The 19,196-nt window shown below is 50.2% G+C and overlaps 1 protein-coding gene across 9 annotated transcripts in view; it reads right to left on the reverse strand.

The window, feature by feature from the left end:
• Nucleotides 1–7,401: 7,401 nt before the first annotated feature.
• The window catches only part of MTMR3 (myotubularin related protein 3), a 139,130-nt gene continuing 127,335 nt past the window's right edge, over nt 7,402–19,196 (reverse strand). For 4 of the 9 annotated variants that reach the window (XM_011220193.3, XM_011220190.3, XM_034638119.1 and 1 more), the window contains 8 exons: nt 17,827–17,997; nt 16,384–16,529; nt 14,175–15,591; nt 13,369–13,422; nt 12,910–13,020; nt 12,371–12,459; nt 11,560–11,586; nt 7,402–9,639 (listed from right to left, as the gene is read on the reverse strand). In XM_011220193.3, coding sequence (XP_011218495.1) covers nt 9,468–9,639; nt 11,560–11,586; nt 12,371–12,459; nt 12,910–13,020; nt 13,369–13,422; nt 14,175–15,591; nt 16,384–16,529; nt 17,827–17,997 — 2,187 coding nt within the window. In that variant the 3' untranslated portion in view covers nt 7,402–9,467. The remainder of the gene's footprint in view (nt 9,640–11,559; nt 11,587–12,370; nt 12,460–12,909; nt 13,021–13,368; nt 13,423–14,174; nt 15,592–16,383; nt 16,530–17,826; nt 17,998–19,196) is intronic. The other 5 variants (XM_011220194.3, XM_011220195.3, XM_011220197.3 and 2 more) reach the window with 5 other exon arrangements.

The raw sequence follows: 19,196 nt of genomic DNA on the forward strand, positions 1-19,196 counted from the left end.
TCCTTGGCCTCTTTTAACAAGTATTTCCTCATTTGCTAAACCACGCACTCCAACTCAGTTCCCCAGACCTGCCCCCCTGCCTTGGCTCATGCTGACCCAGCATTGCCATCAGTAGCCGTCACTGCTGCCCCGCCAGGGCAGGCTCTCTGGTCAGACATGCCGATGATCTTTCTTTTTCCTTTAAGCCATATCTAAGTAGGCCTCCAGAGTTGTAGAGGAAAGCTGAAGTCATCAGACATGAAAAGTATTCTCCAAACAACTGAGCACATAAAAAATTACTTTCCACTTAGACATTATTAAACAATAAAAATTCCGCTGAGTAACTTCAGAGATCAAATTGGCTTTGATTGAACGACTCAGGAGTTGGGCAGCATCCCATCCGGCAACAGAAAGGAGCTCTGAAGGGCTATACGAAATGCAGGGTTTTTAAGAGCAAAAATGGGTTGGGAAAAGGGAATGATGAGTACAGAATGCATTGTTCCAGGAAGGTGGCCTTTCTAACAGAATCGGAAGGGGTCCATCAAGTGGATCAAGTGCTGACTAGGTAATTCCATGACGACTGGTTAAAAGTTCTGCCTGGGGAGCTGGAGGTGCAGTTTAGTTAGCGAGTCAGGATTTGTGGACACGGGGTTTAGCACAGGTGGCTTCATTTGGGGCCTGTTGTCTCTTTTTAAGTATCTCCCTGCTTAACACCCTGCCCCACCATAGCCCATCTCTCCCATCTCATACGTACAATTGTGAGATGTCGTAAACTTCTGACATTGACAATACAATGAAATGGTGCCAGAGTACAATTTAAGTTTTAAAATGTAGACTGTCATAGTCACGGAAGTATTGGTGGGAACCTGCTCAAATAATTGCCGTCACTGGCAAACGAGGAGTTGAGGGTTAGGTCCTTTAACAAATGAAGAACTTCATGGAACCAGGGAGGTGCTTCAGGGGGGCGATTTGAGTATCAGAGAACTAACAAGACAAAGAGAGGTTTTCAGGAAAACTGAGGAAGCCCCTGAATAACTTTTGCAAAAGTGACTGCCCTGTGGAAATGGTGTCCTGTTGTGCAGGAGGGAAATATACATAAAATAATTTTGTTCTAAGAATTAATCCATAGTTGCAATTGCACTTCAAGAGCCACTAATTTTAGTAGTAGTTTCATTTTCCAAGAAGTTCCAATCAAACCTTTTCCACTGTTCATTGTATGTTAACTCTGGTCTCCATTTTAAGTAGGTTGACTCAAAGAGGCTTTTTCAAGTCTCAGTTCTTATTGGATAATGAGCATCTTTTAACTTATTTTTATCTGCCCCATCTTCCTTAACAGACGACACACTCCTTAGGGCAAACAGTGTCAAGACAGACAAATGCCATGTCATCATCTCATGGGATGGTGGGGGTGGATTTGCGTGCTGAGTCACCAGTGAAGCCTGTGCAGACCCACAGCCCCCAATTACTTGTTAAATGAACGAGTCCTGGTGTATCCGGCACTGTTGGAAGCGAAGACCTGCAGTGAGGGTGCCCAGCAAGGAGGGGTGACTTGATGACCTCAGATACCCAGGCTGTGGTCCTCAGCTCTGTCTGGGCTCTTTAGGCATTGGCAGTGATCTCCAAAAGTCTGGAGCGCCCTGCAGGAAAGGGCTGGGTGGAGGACGTGAGAGTGGCAAGCGTGAACAGGGCCGCCCAGGTAAGGAGAGGCAGAGGCCCCAGCTGCCACTCCTCTGGCCTCCCCTCCAGTAGCACACACAGCTGTGTGAGGTGGCGTTGGGTGCTCTGGTTTATTCCTGCCTGGTACGGTTCAGAACTTAAGACTGAGCTTCATAACCAGACTGCACGCTGGAGCTTTTCCCAGTCCCGGGGAAAGTGTCTGCAGAGGTTAACTTCGTCCTCGGGAGTGGAGGAGGGAAGGGCACACCGGCGCCAGTGTTCACCCCAGCTCCAGGCATGGACTGCTTGGTAAGGGCCGCCAAGCCGAGTAGAGGACAAAAAACGCAAGGCCAGGTGCTGTAGGCCGTTCTGTTAGGCCCTCCATTTGCCAAGTTTGGGTCAGCAGAGCCCTCAGGCCCATGAGACAGTCCCCGAGTTACCGCCTCAGAGCTGCGTGGGGGTGGGCGGAGGAACCGGGCTTAATAAAATGTCTCCATTTTAAATGCCTTGATGCAGTAGTCTCCAAGGAAGCCTGCGTGGAAGGAGGGCAGAGAACTGAACCTCCGGAGTACCGATACTTAGGAGGCAGGGAAAGGGCTGTGAGACAAAGGCCCCGAAGGCCAACTGCAGAGGTGTGGACGCCGGCCGGAGGTTGCCTTGTGGTGAAATGCTTTGGGGCAGGGGCCGGAGTGCAGGGCCCTTCCTCGGGGACATAGGAGCACCGTGTCAGAGGGGGCAAGAGGAGCCTCGGAGGCAGCAACTGGTTTATCAAGCCAGATGAGAGAATCGTACTCCTGAGGTGCCAGAGCACAGAGGTCGTGTCCCCAGGGCTGACAGGGACTTCAAGAGCGGGAGCTGCCCCAGCGAAGGATGTAGGCTAGCTGGTTGCTGCACCTTCTGGGTGACTTGAAAGAACCACCAGTCTAGGAACTGACCTTCCAAATGTCAAAGTACAGTAGGGGAACCATTTACAAAGAACACCAATCTGGTGTATCCTGGGTGACAAAGCCTTGACTATGTTCAGCTACCTTGGGCTCCTTTGGCACTGGAGATGGCCGGGGCGGGGGGCGGGTTCGTATGAGTGCAGCGTCTTTGCTTCGTGTTCCAAGCCTGGGCTCTTAGGGTCCGCATGGAGGCTCTCTTGCTAGACAGAGCACACAGCCTGGGCCCAGGCCTCTACCTCGGACATCTGCACTACAGACGTGAGGGCCAGCTGGTCCGGCCTCCCTGCTCCTCAGCTTGGACGGCTGTTCGGCATCTTACAGTTCGGTCTTTAGTCAGGAACCCAGCAAAGTGAGGCCGTGTCAGTCTCCACGGGGCTCAGGAATTCTTAGGTGCTGGCTTAACCCCAACAAGCAGTTTCCTTCTCTCGGCCCCCCTTCCGTTGCTTTTACACAATTTTAAAGCATCAGGGCATCTGCATCCATTAGAAAATTTTAATTGTTTAATAAAATATATATATGAACTTTAAAGTCTTGAGTAGTGATACATTTGCAATTTATTGTAAAACTCAGATCAGAATGCTTCGAGGTCAAAATTTTACCTCTGCAAGGGGGAAGACCCAGGGTGGGGTCGATCGTCTCCTAGTCTTAATACATGGTGAAATCGAGTATCTGCCCACAGCCGGAGACAGAAATGCCATCGCATCCCATGGACAGCGGGGAGGAGAACATTTACTAAGCAACCACCTTCAGCCCCCTCTTCCGGCAAGTGCTCTGCTCTAGATGAGGAAGTGCTCGGTTCCTCGCCCTCCCACAGGCACCTCAGCTGCTGCTGAAGGGCTGGGATTCCAAACCCAGGTCTGTGGCCTCTGAAACTCGGGTTCTCTCCACCAAACTAGTGGTTTTGAAACTGGCTTTTTGTGGCAGTGCTTCAGGGGTTCTCTGCAAACACACACTTCAAATATCTTAAATGGCAAAAATCATCTCTAATGTGCACACTCAAGGGTAAAACACGCATTAGCTTAAACTGCCTGAAAGGTCGCCCTAAGGCCTCCATTTACGGCCCGTAGAGCCGTGCTTGGGGAGGCTCCCCTGGGTGGGGGGGGGGCGCGGAGGGCGCTGGCCTGGTGCTGCACGCCGGGCCCAGCTGCAACTCCATGCTCGCGGCTCTCACTGTAGAAGAACCTGAGTGCTGACTTATAACCGTTAGGTGTTTCTTACTGATATATGGAGGATAAGGACTGAAAGCAGGTGTTGAATATTCTATTAATCCTTTTTTTCCAAGCATCTGCTTCACTTTTGTCAATAATAACCCGAGATTGCAGGCAAGCTGTGACCATTACCATTTGCAGCCACTTACCTATTATAAGAATATTTTTCTCTATATCAAATTCAGAACTAAATTGGAGGCTGAGACCATTCACAACTAACCCATCTGCAGTAAAAATGCTCCCCCCAATCCCATTGATTTAAGATGACGTTATTACTTGAACTTAGACAATTCATGCCAATAACATTTATATATTTGAAAACATATTTAAAAACGATTATAATACGAAAACCTTTTCATTTGGGTTAGGAGGGAGAGGACGACTCATAGCTTAAGCCTTTTGGTAGCAAAAGCTCTTCTCTGAGATTTCTGGCTTGGCTAACTCAAAGAGGAGTAGGTTAACAGCCATTTATCTAAGGTTGTCTTCTGGAAGCCCAGGAGCACTGGGAGGTGGTGGAGGTGGAGTCAGGAGAGAGCGTTTCTTATTCAGATTTTGCTGTTAATTCATTGACAACCTTGGGTAAGTCTTTGTGGCTCCCTGAGGCTCAGTTTCCNCCCCCAAAAAAAAAAAAAAAAAAAACCCACCAGGAGTTTGGATGAAATCAAATCACTTTCAGACTTTCAAGGACCAAAACCTTTCTTCAAATCTTATCTTACTTGAAAGTCTAATACTGAATGGGCCTGGGGGTTCCCTCCCTACAAAGACCCCACAAGAGAGCACGAAAACCACGAAACCAGATGATCTAAGATCCCCTCCACCTCTAAATGTCAGGATTTCAAGTCCCTTCATCTGAAACGCAAACTCTGAGCCCAGCCGCCCCATCCTGTCCACGTCCCTCCCTCTCCTGGACAAGGAGCTGAGCTGACTCATCCCCCCCACCTAGTATGCTGGTCACAGCACCGATTAGAGAACCATGGTGGCAACCAGAATCCAGGGGCCGAACAACTGTTTGTGGGTGAAGAGGACACATTTATTTCATTTATACGGTCACTAAGGCTACAGCAGAGTCAACGCTGTTACAACAGGCAAGCACTACTGTCTGCAGCCACACACAGCATGCTTCTTAAACAGCATCCAAGCCTCACAGGTTACCTTTGCATTCAAATCTGATAAACCAATCAGGAAGCAGTTAAAGGCCAATTTTAAATGCCAACGTAAAACAAATTTCACTTGAAAATACAATTGAAATGCAACTGCTAGGAGCACTGTACGAGATGACGACCCAACTCAGGTACGATAGAAAAGACTGGAAGTGGTAAATAAAATACAACAGCAACATTTAAAAACCCTGTGATTTCCACTGTGTGTGCGCGTTGGGGGGGGGGGGCTCCTTCCCTTCAAGCCTCTGAACATGGGCCTTGCTCTGAAGAGACCTGTTCCACAGGCGAGGCAGCAGGTGAACTCTGCATACAGAGGAGAGAAACACAGTGTCAGCGTGTTTCGTGCTGGGGACAGTGGGCCTTGTGTTTTAAGATGCAGAGGCTTAGGAAGTTCACCTTGTACTGCTAGAAGCCTCTCACACATTCTAGGCCGGCCCTGAAAACAAATGTTCTTAGGAAAAAAAGTGACTAGAAATTAAACAACTGGAATTCTTGCCATGTTATTCAAAACTCTAAATGGAGAGTCAGTCACTGCTCCACAATCTAGGGTCCATTTTTAACTGTGCTGTTAGCCTTTCCTCAGTGCATTCACTTGGGTAGGTGCAGCTGCAGCCCTGGGGACAGGTCACTTGAACAGGCACTAGCTAAATGAAATCCTGCAACAGCACCTTCAAATCAGCCCTCTCTCTAAAGATTAATAGAAGCCAGGGCTAGTTAACTTCAACAAACACGGGATCTCCTAGCTTCATGCACAGCGGCCGGAGTATATGGGCTGTACTCTTCTCTACGGTATACCCTCGATTCCTGTTTCAATACATTCGATACCTGAATATTGTTTAACAGATCTTCTGGCACCATTTTTTTTTTTCATTCTCCTTCAAATCGGCCACAGTACCTTTTTAAGTCTTAGAATATGCTTTGCTAACCTAGAAATCAACAGCACATTAGCAAAATACTGAAGAAAAAATTTTTCATACATCCTCACTAGAAAAATCCCAGTAAATTAAGGCAGTCCTATCATTTTTTAGACTGGGATTAAGGCCAAAGTAAAGAAAAAAGGGAAATACTGAGTGCTAGAATAAGTTCAGAGATGATGAGGACATCCTAGCAGCTGTCACAACAAATGCCTCCATGTGGAGGCCTGAAGAAAAGCTGGCCTTGCCCTTGGACAGCCGCCTTTCTATGCACACAGACATCTCCCATAGCAGTTCCTTGCCCCAGACCCACACTGTGCAGGTCTCGCCAGCACACTGGCTTTTCATCTTCATCTTTCCCCAGCAGCTCCCCACCTATGGGCCCCCGCCAGCCTTGCTAGGTTCTGCTAGTGTTTTAACTGGCCAAGGACTAAACCATTAGACCTTAGGAACAGTAAGGAGCTGTGTGTGGATACACGTTGGCTAGCACACACTCATTTTAAAAAGTGGTCTGAATATAGTCTGGCCTCCCTGATAGCAGATGAAGTGGTACCTTCTCCGAAAGAACAGGCTAATTCTCAAACACCTGCTGGATGGCACCTGCAGCCTTCAGACGAGAATGAGCTGAGCTCTTTAGACAGAGAGTACATCCAGAAAGTGACCCTAGAAAGCCCACCCAAGGGTTGAGGCCCTAAGGGAGGCTCTGAGCAGGTCACTCTTTAGAGCCCAGCCAACTCACCAGAGGTGCTGGGCTGGAGACCCCAGAGCTGGGCGCTACTCAGTACCAACCTTCTCTAGAGAGGAAGTGCGGAACGTAGCTCTCAGACCTGCGGGACGGGAAGGATGCCCAACAGTGATGCAGGGAAAGAAGATCCAGCTCCGCAAAGAGCAAGAACTGGTCAAGAAGTGACTAGGAACTACGGTCATGCTTGCTTGGCTGGTTTGCAGATCTACAGAGCAGAGGTTTGGGGCTCTGAGGGGAGGAAGACCTCCAGTTAGGCACATAATCCAATCACACCCATTTCAGCTTCTACCCCCAGGGTCTCTCTACACACCTACCTGCTCTCATCCAAGAACAGGCAGAAACACTTTCGGACCACCTCCCCCTGCAGGGCTCTGTGCTTAACTACCGCCGTGGATGCAGCGTCTGCAGCTGATGCTCGGGTGGGGTGAGGTGGGGTGAAGGGGCCAGAGCACTGGCTGCGTGATGGGGGGGGACTCGGGGGGGTGGGGGCTAGAGGCCAGGAGTAGTTTCCTTTATTTACTACTGATGCTCAGTTCTTTGGATGAGGAAAACCCCCCAATTGTTAAGATGCCTGACTGCTTTGCCTTTTTAGCTCTAGAGATGTTAGGGGCAAAACCATCAAGGAATGTGCTTCGGTGCTGGGGCGCTGTGGTGTGCCTCCTGCCGAGGTCCAGAGTAGAACAGGAGAAACCTGTAGTTTTCCTTCGCCAAAGTTCAGTTGCCCGGCAGCACCTCAAACTGCTACTGTGTAAGACAGAAAAGGGATGAAGAGGGAATAAACCACAGGGCAAAGAATTAGAACGTGTTAGCAAATGCTACCATGCGGAACACTAAACTTTATTCACTTTATTTATATATTTAACAGTTCTAAAGTATTTACTTCTTGCTTTGACAAAAAATGAAAAATATAGGAGCTCTGACTGACTCCTCTTTAGGAGAAAAGGGTTATATGTACAGCTACGGAGAGTTATGGTTCCTCCTTTACATACAAAGAAAAATATTAATAAAAAAGTGCTTCGTTGATCGAAAAGGGCTAAGAGCTGCAAGCATTTATTCACACTGTACATCAGACCCAAGAAACCCGTATCATAACCTCTTGGCACCTGTCACTAGGAACTGCACAATCTTTAATTAGACTGACTTCTCCCTACCTGCACGGCCAGACCACACAGAGTGCGGAGAAGAACTACACCCTGTTTCACTGAATTCACACTCCGAGCTACCTGCTGCCACTGGGAAGTCAGAGACTCACTCAGATGCTACTGGCTTGCCCAGAAGGACAGCTCCAGGGGAGGCTCTGGGCCACATCGAACCACACCCAGGCACACACAGGAGCCACCTTCCTGAGACACAATTTCCCTTAGCCAGGGAACTGCTTTTCCAAACGGTCAGAAAGTTCCCTGGCCTCACCCCCATCTGCTCAGCACAATCCGCCATTACCAGTTAGCAGCTTTTAGCAGAGCCAAGCATGGCCCTTCCCCGAGAGGGAGGGCAGGCACAAAACATGGATGCCAAGATTACAAAGCACAAACCTAAACTCCTCTCCACCCTTCCTCACACTCATTCTACCACAAATATTCTTGATTTAAGGCTCTTTTTGGACCACATCAAAGCTTACTGAGGAAAGGTGCCCCAGATCTCCTACAAGCTGTGTCCCTTTTCTAAAGAATGCTGCAGAGTCACCAAGTGGCCCCTCACTGCTGGCCGGCAGCACAGGGGCAGGGCAGGAGGACTGCTGGGCCCTTCCCACTGCCCCAAGAAGGGAAGGAGGAGGAAGGCTGATTGTATGGGACATGCTCCCTTTTCCAGAGGCTCACACTCTAAAAGGCTGATTCTACCCCTTAAGGGGGAGATCCATGATTTGTTTGGGAATGGGGAATTTTTGGAACCCTGAGTCTGGATTTCCCTGTGCTGGTCAAGGAAGAGAGATTGTTTGGGGGTCCAAGCCCCAGAAGGGGCTTCCAGGTGTGCCCTGGCTCAGGGAAGGCTTTGGCCTTGGCCACAGCAGCAGGACACTGCACTCTGGCCAGTCTGCACTCTTATGCCTGAGGGTGGGAAGCGCTACACAGCCTGGCTGAGGGAGGCCTACTCATGACAGTGAAGGGGGCTCTAGACCATCTAGGGTCAAGTTAAAAACAGAATCCCATGCAAGAGAGAACATGCTGGCCACCCCTATTCCTAGGCCCTCTCACTCGCCTCAGAGCAAAAAACACCTTCTTTCCCCAAAGCAGGGCCTGGAAGGGTTCCACTTATTATTATGTGCCCCTCCCTCCAAATGCCAATGCCATTTATCTGTGAGGTCGGACTGGCCCTGCTCCTCTCAGGAGGGAGAGGGCACTTGGGGCCACACTCTGAGGGAAGATGCTTCAGCCTCCTCAGCAGCAAAGGTTTTTCCAATCAGCTCTGATGTGGCAGTGGCACGAGAAATAGTCACAAACAGCAGCCCTGGCTCGCTTCCCCACTCCCTAGATCTCAGGCCTCCACGCCTGACTCTGACCAGCCTCCTCCCGTCCTGAGGAACCAAGCCAACCTCCAGCATCACAGGACAGCAGGAGGCTCAACAGTTACAGGGGGCCTGGCAACCTCTGGTCTTCCATTAAAAAAAAAAAAAAAAATTAAGACAACCAGGGGACTTCTTTCTTTTTTGGAGGCATAGGGAAGATGGAAAAGAGAGAGGTAGGGAAAAAACAGGAAAGAAAAATCAATCTACAATCCAGTGGTACATCCCAAATTTCTGTCACTCTGCACAGGTGGTTCCACGCCCCCATTCCAAAGTGCACGGGCCTCTCGGTCTGCCCAGGCTGTGTGGGCCTGTCAGAGGAACAGCAGCTTGGCCTCTGCCCGCCCCAGGTCACTGAGCTTCAGTTTGAAGTGGCAGCAATGGGCTTATCCAGTTCAAGGTCAATGCTGGAGCTTGTGGGATGTAGGCTGCTATAGCAAGACTTGCACACTCGACTGGGTTCAAAGAGCTGCTGGCTGGGAACTGGAACTTTCTGATTGCAACAACTGGAGCAGAACACATTCCCACAATTCCTTGAGATGAGAAGAAAAAAAAAACAAAACACTGTTAGTTTCGGTAGCAGGTATGGTGTGGGGAAACCAACTTCAGAAGACAGAACTTTGGTGTACGTAATTCGGATGTGGAGACTCCTCCAAGACTGAACTGTTTCACTTGTCTAGCCCAGGAACAAGCCAAGCCGGGGGGGTGGAGCGGGGAGGAATCCCTGCCTAGTGTAGTTGCACACCACTGTGACTTTAGGGCCAAGGACACTTGGCTATCTCACCATCATGGCTCAAGGTTACAGGTGTACAGGAGGGTGCTGCTCAAGAGAGATCCAGGAGAACAAAAGGGCCCAGGGCAGGAGCAGCTGCTAGAACACTGGCTAAGTCCTGGCCCAGAAAAATCCAGTTGGCCATACCCACTTGGCCAATGGCCTCTGTGTAGCTTGTGGTCACAGAGAGGCCAGAGCCCAATGGAACCACCTCCAAGCCCTTCAGTTGAGACAAACTACCTAGCCTAGCTGGGGAGTGAAGAGCCTTGTCCAACGGGCTACTTCCCCAGAGGCTTGGAGGCAGCAACATGGAGAACAGACTGCTGCCATCTAGGACTGCCCTCCTGCCAGCATGCAAAGCCAGAAGACAAGCAACCAGTGACACATGCTCAGGGTGAAAGGACAAGAGCACAGATGAACACACGTGCACAAACAGCCCCCCCTTATTAGATAGGTGTCAGTCAATTATGGCTCACTCCCCTGCCCCCATGCATCTAGCAGGGAATATCAGAGCTCCACCTGAAGGCCTGACTGTACTCAGGCCCCAGGCCTCCCTCTCCTCCTCCACTTGAAAGCCCAGTTCTGATGTGTCCGTGCAGCACAGGTGCACACATCCAAACAGCTGCCCTTCACAACTAAGAGGAAAGGGAACTGGCAGAGGATAAGTTTCTGCCCACCTTAAAACCCCCCTATGCTAGGCCCTAAAGTACACATCAATCTCAATAAACCCAAGAATGGGAGACTTCAAGGAGCCTGACATAGCCCACCAAAGACTTGGGGAAAGCAGCTGAAGGGAAATCCTCCTCCTTAGCCAGCATCACTCAACTACCTTTTCATTTATGCTCCTCAGAATACAAACCCACTGCTGAATTAGGGACCGCCTGGGCAGAGAGGAGAGAACACTAAATACCTTTGGGGACAAAAAACAACCCACAAAAGGAAAAGCCTAGACATAGGGCAATGGAAGGACAGAGAACTAAAACACACACACATAATTTCATCTTCTAGAACACAGTAAGCACTTCACGTTTCTGAAAAGCATGAATCAGCAAGAACCTGTGGTTATACAGAAAAACTACCTAAATCTACTTCTGAACGTGTGCATTTATTTAACATACCTGCTGGAGTTCATCCTGATATGAATTTGATCAGTTAACCTTTTCTATCTGGCTTCTTTCAGGGGATCCTGACAGACCCTAAGTGGAACCCTCCACTAAAGTCTTCCATGCTAAAACAGTTCTCTGGAAAGACCACCTGTTCAGTCCTGGTCTCTTTGTTTAAAAAAAAAAAAAAAAATTGGAGCAGCAATACCATCTGACTTGGAGATGATGAAGCATCATTCTAGCATCCCACTGAATGACTAACCCAAAGGAAATAGCTCTGAAACCCAACTGGCCCTGCCACAAGACCAGCCCTGCCGAGGCAGGGCTTCTCAGTCACAAGCAAGATGGCCTAGCTAACCTGTGCGGTCAGGAGGGGAGTGCACGTGTGCAGCCTGACTCGGCCCGAAGAGTCTCCTCAGTTGGCTGCTTTGGTTTCCCCCGCAAGCCCACCTGCCTGCCTGCGTTCCCAGCCCCAGGCTTCATCCCAGTGAGTGCAGAGAGGGGGAAATGGCAGCGTTAGTGTGGAGAAGTTATTGTAGATGTGCAGACATCACAGACAGGTTGTTGCAAATGCTCACCACGTTTGATCAACACGGTCAGTGTCCCTGCAAGGAGGGGAGAGAGAGCTCAGAGGAGAAGCCAACCAAAGACATTTGGGCTTGGGGTGCAGGGTAGGGAGACACACAGTCCTGAAGCATCATTACTAGACGAAGAGGTGGTTTCATCTTCTACCTGGGTTCACTCGTGTGGGTGAGCCGTGTCAGGATTCAAAGAAACTTCCTATCCCAAAAACACTGAACATCCTCCAGTCAGTTACCACCCCAGCTGGGGCAAAGCATCCCTAGCAAATAACTACCCCAACCAAGAAGAAAGAAGTCAGGAGCCTTAAGGATTGAAGACTCTGTCCTCGGCTGAACCTATTAGTCCCCACAGCTAGGTCTCCTCACTACTGGCACAAGGAAAACAGGTTTGGGGTCAGGGAGCAAGGTAAGGAGTAGGAAAATGATGTTCCCTGCCCGCAGCAGGAAAATTTTTGCTCACAGCAGCCATGCTGAATGGGAAGAAATGGTATTCTAGGAATAAGAAATGGTAGTCTGGGTGGTGGCTACTGCTCTGCTAATCCAGGAAGCAAAACAGAACAAAAGGGGACATCATTTGCACATTCTAAAATTTAGCCATGATCACTCTGAACTGGAGGGGGGGGGGACCACCAAATGCAAACACCACTTTCAGAGGCACAACAGATGAGTTGGGGTCCTGTAGACCCCAGGATCTGCCTCAGATGGGACACTGCCAGCCAGATGCCTGCATCTCTCCAAGCTGCAGGCTCTGTGGGCCAAACCCCAGCCTCCAAACCCTGGCCCTCCCCACCACACCCCCAAACGGCACCTGCAGTGGTGCTTCCTGCTGGCGAGCCAGAAGGCGCTGTCGCACGCATAGCAGTGGGCAGCCAGGTGGTCAGGAAGCCAACGGGTCATCTGCAAAACAGATGGGGCCAGGTTAGTGACGGGAGATGGGCCATCCAGCTGGAGCCAGCAGAGCCATGCTGGGGGCAGCAAGAGTCACAAGGACCATACTGGCTCTGGTGGCACCAGCCCAGCAGGCTGATGTCAGCAGTACAAGAAAGGCGTCCAAATCGTTTCCCTCGAGGGGACTCCAAACTCCCCTGAGATACAGTATCAGGCAGCAGCACCCTGGGTCGCTACGAGAGCCGGCAAGGCTCCAGTTCACAGAGGCAAGGAGGAGAGAGGACCAGCTTGCTGAGTCTCCCTGGCTCAGAAATTCTAGGCTTGATGGGGATTCAGAGAGGCTCAAGGCTAAGTGTGCTATGAGGTTATTCCTTGGCCAGGGGCATGGGACAGGGATGGGGGTGGAAAGAACCGTAAAACAGTTGCATGGACGGCACTCAGAACGGGCTGAGCCTGTACCTCCGTGTCCTGTTTATCCACCTGCTCCCAGCTGGCTTCAGAGAAAATCTCTGTGCTGCAGCGAGACAAACAGTTCTGATCCAGATTGCTTTCCGAGTCGGGGATTGAAGTCTGTTGGCAAACAAACAGAGCTGAACAGAATGAACCTGGCTCATCCCAGGAGAAGAAAGGGCTTGGTAAAGAAGGGAGCACTGGGGGACTTTGGGTGGGCCTGAGTATTAAGGCTGCCAGATCTGTTGGCGACTCAGTCATCAAGAAATGGGTCGAGCAGGTGAAGAGACAGGGTTGAACTCAGGTGGAAGAGAGATGCACAGGTCTAAGGCTGTGTGCAGTGACTCTGCAGTGGACAGATGGGCCTTGGGTTCCAGGAAGTGAGTGGGACAGAAATGACCAGGATAGACTGTGAACTCTGAGTGTCAGCTGCTCCAGTGAGTCTGTTAATCCAACCCTGTCACTTACATCTGCATGTTGAAACTGAGTGCTTTGGGCATGTCCTCCTTTCTCTGAAGGACTCTTTGGGAAAATGAGAAACCATCATTAGTATGAAGGAAATACCGAGAAGTCAGTCTGAATTGAAAGTCATTGGATGAGCCCGCCTTTAATGTACGCTGAGTGCTTCAGAGCCAGGCTCCCGCTTGTATCTGAACACATCGGGTCAGACCCAGCCAGCAAGGAGAGCACCTCCCTGAGACCCTCCCCCTCACGCAGCCCCACGTCCAGCCACCAGGCCCCATCAGCGCAAACTCCACAGTGCCAGAAACCAATCCCTTCTCCCCATTTCTCCTGCCATCACCTGCCACAGGGCAGGTACAAACAGCAGTTAAACTAAACCTTCACGGCTATAGCCCGTGTTTGGGGGCAGGGGCGGGGGGGTCAGCTTACTAGCTACTGAGGTAGGACAGGCATTACAATTGTACAGGAGTATTTGACATTGTCCTACTGTCATTCTGCCCAGAAATTCATGCCCTTTCTTAAAACAGGAACCTCTCTCCAAAGAGATCTGACCAACCGCATACGGAGCGCTAACTCTTCCTCATTCTAACTGCCTCAACAGGACACCTGTGGCAAGTAAGCAAGGCAGGAAAGAACAGGCAGACCGCCATTCACATGGCTGAGGCTCATCTCCAGCCTCTCAACAGGACCACTTTGGACCTTTCCAATTCTTTTAGAAATCTGTACCAATCACTGTGCACGGGGCACAGAGAGCGCCCAGCCTCAGTGTGCCCTCTCCTTGGGCAGCTGTGGAGGCACCGTGGTCTACTCACCACTTCATCCCCAAAGTCCCCATTGAAGCGGAGGGAGCTGGTCAGGTACTGGCTCTCCAGGCGACTCCTCAGCTCCTGTACTTGTTTCTTCAAGGTCTCCACTTCTTGCTGGTGGCCTGACTCAATCTGACGCAGACGCTGTTGGATAGTGTCCGTGTACACAGGCATGCCATCGTCATCCAGGTGGCTGCGGGAAGGCTGGTCGGGGCTGCCCGTTGTAGATGGCCTCCCCGAGTGGCTGTGCAGCCACTTGTGGTGCAAGTTCCTCGAGTGTAAGTGAGCAGAGCCGCAGCTGGTAGCAGACAGCTGGCGGCTCAGCGAGTCCTTGCTCCTACCAGCCTCCCCATTGGTGCAGTGCCCATTGGGGGTGGGGTGCTTCTGGAGGGTGCTAAGCCCTGGGGGCTGCTCTAAAGCCTTATTTTCGGTGTCCAGGGCACCATTGCACACAAGCCCCTCTTTACATTCAGCTAAAGGCAAGGCACAAGGAGAATGCGTTGGGCTGTGGGTGCTGCCAGGGGAAGTCCTATGTACCACAGATACCACTTGGGGCCTCTCAGCTAGGCTCTTCTCTGAAGGCCGGGGCTCCATGGCTTGAGGAAGCATGTCCTTGCCACTGAACCAGCCACTGTTTACCAAGGAAGGTCTATGATGGCCTTCGGGCCCACTTTCTGACTTGACTTGATCTTCTATTAACATGTCCATTGAACTGTCCGTGTTTGATCCTCTGGCCTCAAATGGGACTTGGGGGGGCAGCAGAGAACTTGACTGTGAGGTACCATAGCCAATTTTTGCATCTACTGGGATTGGAAGAAACACTTCCTCCCTAGCCTCTGTGATAGCTTCTATTCGGGGCTGTTCCACAGGGACCTCCTGGGCATCCTCCCCCCCAGGGGACTCCTGGAGAAAGCTGGGGAGAACACTGTGCCCACCCTGCTGCTCAGGAATACCCTGTGAGAGCACAGAATGGCTGGTGCCTGGATGGTTCGTCAGAGCAGCATCACCCAGTTCTGGTCCTTGAGGAGAGATAATGGCTGAACCCTCAGGGGTCTTCACCCTGATCTCCTTTTCTAAGACAGCCTCCTCTTTGACCTCCTGCATCTCGATGCCCCCTCTATGGGCAGGCTCCTCTATCCCACTCTCCTCTTTGGTGGCCTCTTGCAAAATGTTCTCCATCTGCCCCTCGGCCACTCCAGCTGCAACAGACAGCTCAGCACCACCCAGCACTTTGGTTGGCTTCCCCAGGCTGTCAGGATCGAGGGGCTCCTCCCCAGGACCAGCCAGGCTGCTCAATTCCAGTGAGCGCCGGTGCTCCTGCCACTTCTCATTCAGACTTGGGTCACTGCTGCGCCGACTGGCTAGAGGCACTGTATTGTCGCAAGCCGTAGTCAGATTGTCAAATGATCTAGTCTTTGGTAGCCTAAACAAAAGGAGTTTGCGGGAAATGAGAATCGGAGGCTGTTCAGAGGAAAGCAGGAGTCAATCGGTTTTAACAGGCAGGTGTTTCATAATTGGGTCCACTACAGCTATTCAAGGAGCCATGGCATCTCTAAAGTGAGGCTCAGACTGACAGAAAGGCAAAAAGCTCCAGGATGGGCCCTTCCTCTAGTCTGCAAATTTCCTCTCAACCTACCCCACTCGCTCCACCCTACCCCGTGTCCGTACATACAAATAAACAAATAGCAAATGCTATTTTTAAAAAACATTCATGATACTGCTCTCTTTCTCCACTAGTGGCAAATGAAAGTAGCACTGCTGATTTTCTGCTATTACAAAATTTTAAATTAATGTATTACTTGGCAGTCTGAATTCAATAAAGTTAATTCTCAAGTGGCGAAGCCAAACTTTCTAACATCTGACAGCATCTGACTTTCAACCCCAAAAAGACAAATGATAGCAGAGAGGCAGGAGCACAGAGCAGTGGCTGAAACTTAAGCCAGAGGGTCACGAAGAACCCAGAGGTTTGCTCCATCACTGAGAAACATGCATGCGGCAGAACAGCATTGTGATGGGGCCCCATGCGCTTCAGGAAATGAGGCTCTTATGGCCTCGAAGCCTGAAACCCTTATACCTTCCCTGACAAAACTTCAGAGATCCAAGCGAGACGTGTGGAGCCAGACAACATCATGATCTCTAACCATGCCCGGATGTGCCCCAACACAGAAGTACACCCACGCAGAACTTGAGGCCTCGGCATCAACCCCGGGCTCACCGGCTCAGGGGTGGGTCATCAGGGCTGGTGCCAGGGACTGGATATGGTGCACAGCTGTCGTCCACGGGGGTGGATGGGGACGGGCAGGGCAGGTACACTGCACTCCACAGCATCAGGTTACGCACGTGACACACAGGGTACAGCACCTGAGGACAGAGCAGTGGGGATACACATTTAAACAAGTCCCAACAAGTCTTTAGAAATGAGGGTCAAAAACAATCGCCAGGCTGGAACACCCAACAGGTCTGCACCGGCTGCACTTCTCACCTGAGAGCCTCCTGTGGGCATGAAAAATCTAAAAGGATTTTTTAAAATCTATTTTTCATAATTACTTCTTAGGTCCCCTTTATTGAATGACTTTGATTCCGCTTAATTTGTTGCTATTACTTCATATGAAAAAGTGAGTCATTTCGGAAGATCTGTCAAACCTGTTTTATAGGGTCATTTAAATTAATCATGTGAAAAGAAGGGAGTTTTTTCCCGTATTGTGACGTCCCCAACGGGCACAGTGAAGTGAGAAGCAGTTAGCGTAAATCTTTTCTCTGACTACTTAAATGTAGTGAGAAGCATATTAACAGTCCAGTGAAGCAATATAACCTCTGATTTTGACTTCTTTAGAATTTAAGATGTATTCTAACAAAAAGAACATTACTATGTATCAACACAGATGTGCATGCCTCCTTTCCTCTGCTTAACAGAAAGTGTTCCTTTGAAAAGTTTTTTTTTTTTTTTTAAGATTTTATTTATTTGACAGAGAGAGAGACAGCCAGCGAGAGAGGGAACACAGGTGGGGTGTGGGGGGTGGGAGAGGAAGAAGCAGGCTCCCAGCGAAGGAGCCTGATGTGGGGCTCGATCCCAGGACGCTTGGATCATGCCCTGAGCCAAAGGCAGAGGCTTAACGACTGAGCCACCCAGGCGCCCCTGAAGAAAAAGTCTTAAAGGGCCTGCCAGTTCTCCATATGAGCAGAAAATCACAGACACACATGCTAGTATCGCACACACTTTTCTCTCTCTGAGACAGGAGCTGCAGTGCGTATCATTGCCTGATGACACTGCAAGGGTGCCGGGGGCCTGGTGGCAGCTCCTTCTGAGCTATCTCGAGCACCCAAGGGACAACTTCAGTTCCCCTTCCATTTGTTAGACAGAACATGCCAGGAGTGGGTTAAGCTCTGACAGAGGTGCCAGGAAAGATTCTTGTCTGAAGTGGCAAAATAGAGACGTGGATGAAATCAAACCACGCTGAGCAAAGACTGGTCAGAAGCAGGTCAGAGCAGCACCAGGAAACAAGCCTTTCTCGGGACAGATGGGAAAAAATGGAATCAACCCACCCAGAGACAACAGAGATGCCTTTGAGAAAACAGTCACTACCAAAAATGGCTCCCATATGTCACCACCCCCAAATTCTTTCTGCTGATCAGAGAGGAAAGGCTGAAGGATACATACGGCTTCCGACTGAGAGGAATACAGTAGGTTTTTGAAAGCCTTGTTGCCTGCCCGAAGCAGCGACCATACAGAACACGTCCGCTCCTGAGTATGCTTTTCTCCTCTCTCCTTGGCGTTGTTGCACAGGAATGTTCCAAACAGGCAGGAATAGGTATGTTGCACCAGTTTCACCTGTGGGAGTCCAAAATCAAGCAACAGGGTATATGTTCTCTGAGGGAAGGGTAGCCCTGCTGAGGCTCCTTCCCCAACATTCCTGAGAGCACCTCAAAATTCACACTCCCTAAGGATGGGGGAACCAAATAAGCCATGGAAGAGCTGTATCCTCACAACACCAACCGTGGAGTGCCAACCCCAACCCCTAGCATTCCTGAGTCAAGAGCAAAGACAGATCACTGGCACCCCATTCCCCCTGGCCTCCCTGGCAACCAGTCTGGGAAGTCCTAAGTTAACAGTCACACTCCAGAGCCACAGATCATATCACCTGGGTACAGGAGCAGGTCAGTGTGCAATGCAAGTCTGAACTGGGAGTACACTTCTAAACAACTTTTCACTGAACAAATCATTCCTGAGCATCTGACATACCCCAGACATTTCTATGGGTTCTGGATAGGCGACAATAATCAGATAACTCCCCTGCCCCGATGGAGCTGGTTCTTCTAGCTGTGGGGGAGGAGTGACCACTGCTGTGCACCACAATACAGCAGGGTGAGAGGGACAGGGCACACCCAGGGCAGCGGAAGAAAGAAGTGAGAGAGCAAGTTAAGAGGGTATCTGAGAGGGAAACGCTCCAGGCAGAGGCAACAGCCAGCACAATGGTCTTGAGGCGAGCACGCGCTTGCAATTTCCAAGAAAGAGGAGGCCAGTGTAACTGAAGGACATCACACAAGGAGGGCAATGGTAAGAAATAAATCTAGACAGGTAACCTCTAGGATGGCTCTGCAGGCCATTTTAAGGACTGACTTTTACTCTGTGTGAAATGGAAAGTCACTGGAGGTTCCTGAACAGGGGAATGACATGGTCTCAGTTATGCTTTAGAAGGATCCCTCTAGGGAAGCCTGGGTGGCTCAGTCGGTTAAGTGGCCAGCTTTTGATTTTGGCTCAGGTCATGGTCTCAGGTGGTGAGATCAAGCCGCTCAGAGGGAGTCTGAGATTCTCTCCCTCTCTCTCTGCCCCTCTCCCCCACCCCGGTTGTGTGCTCTAAAATAAATGAATAGATAAATCTTTAAAAAAAAAAAATCCCTCTAGTTGCTGGGTTGACTCTCCAGAATTGGGGCAGGAGACAGTGGTAACTTGGACCAGTGTGGGAACAGTGGTGAGACAGCAAGAAGTAATCAGGTTTTAGGTAGATTCTGGAAGCAAAGCTACAGAAT

This window comes from Ailuropoda melanoleuca, chromosome 12, assembly GCF_002007445.2.
Source record: "Ailuropoda melanoleuca isolate Jingjing chromosome 12, ASM200744v2, whole genome shotgun sequence".
Taxonomy (NCBI): Eukaryota; Metazoa; Chordata; class Mammalia; order Carnivora; family Ursidae; genus Ailuropoda; species Ailuropoda melanoleuca.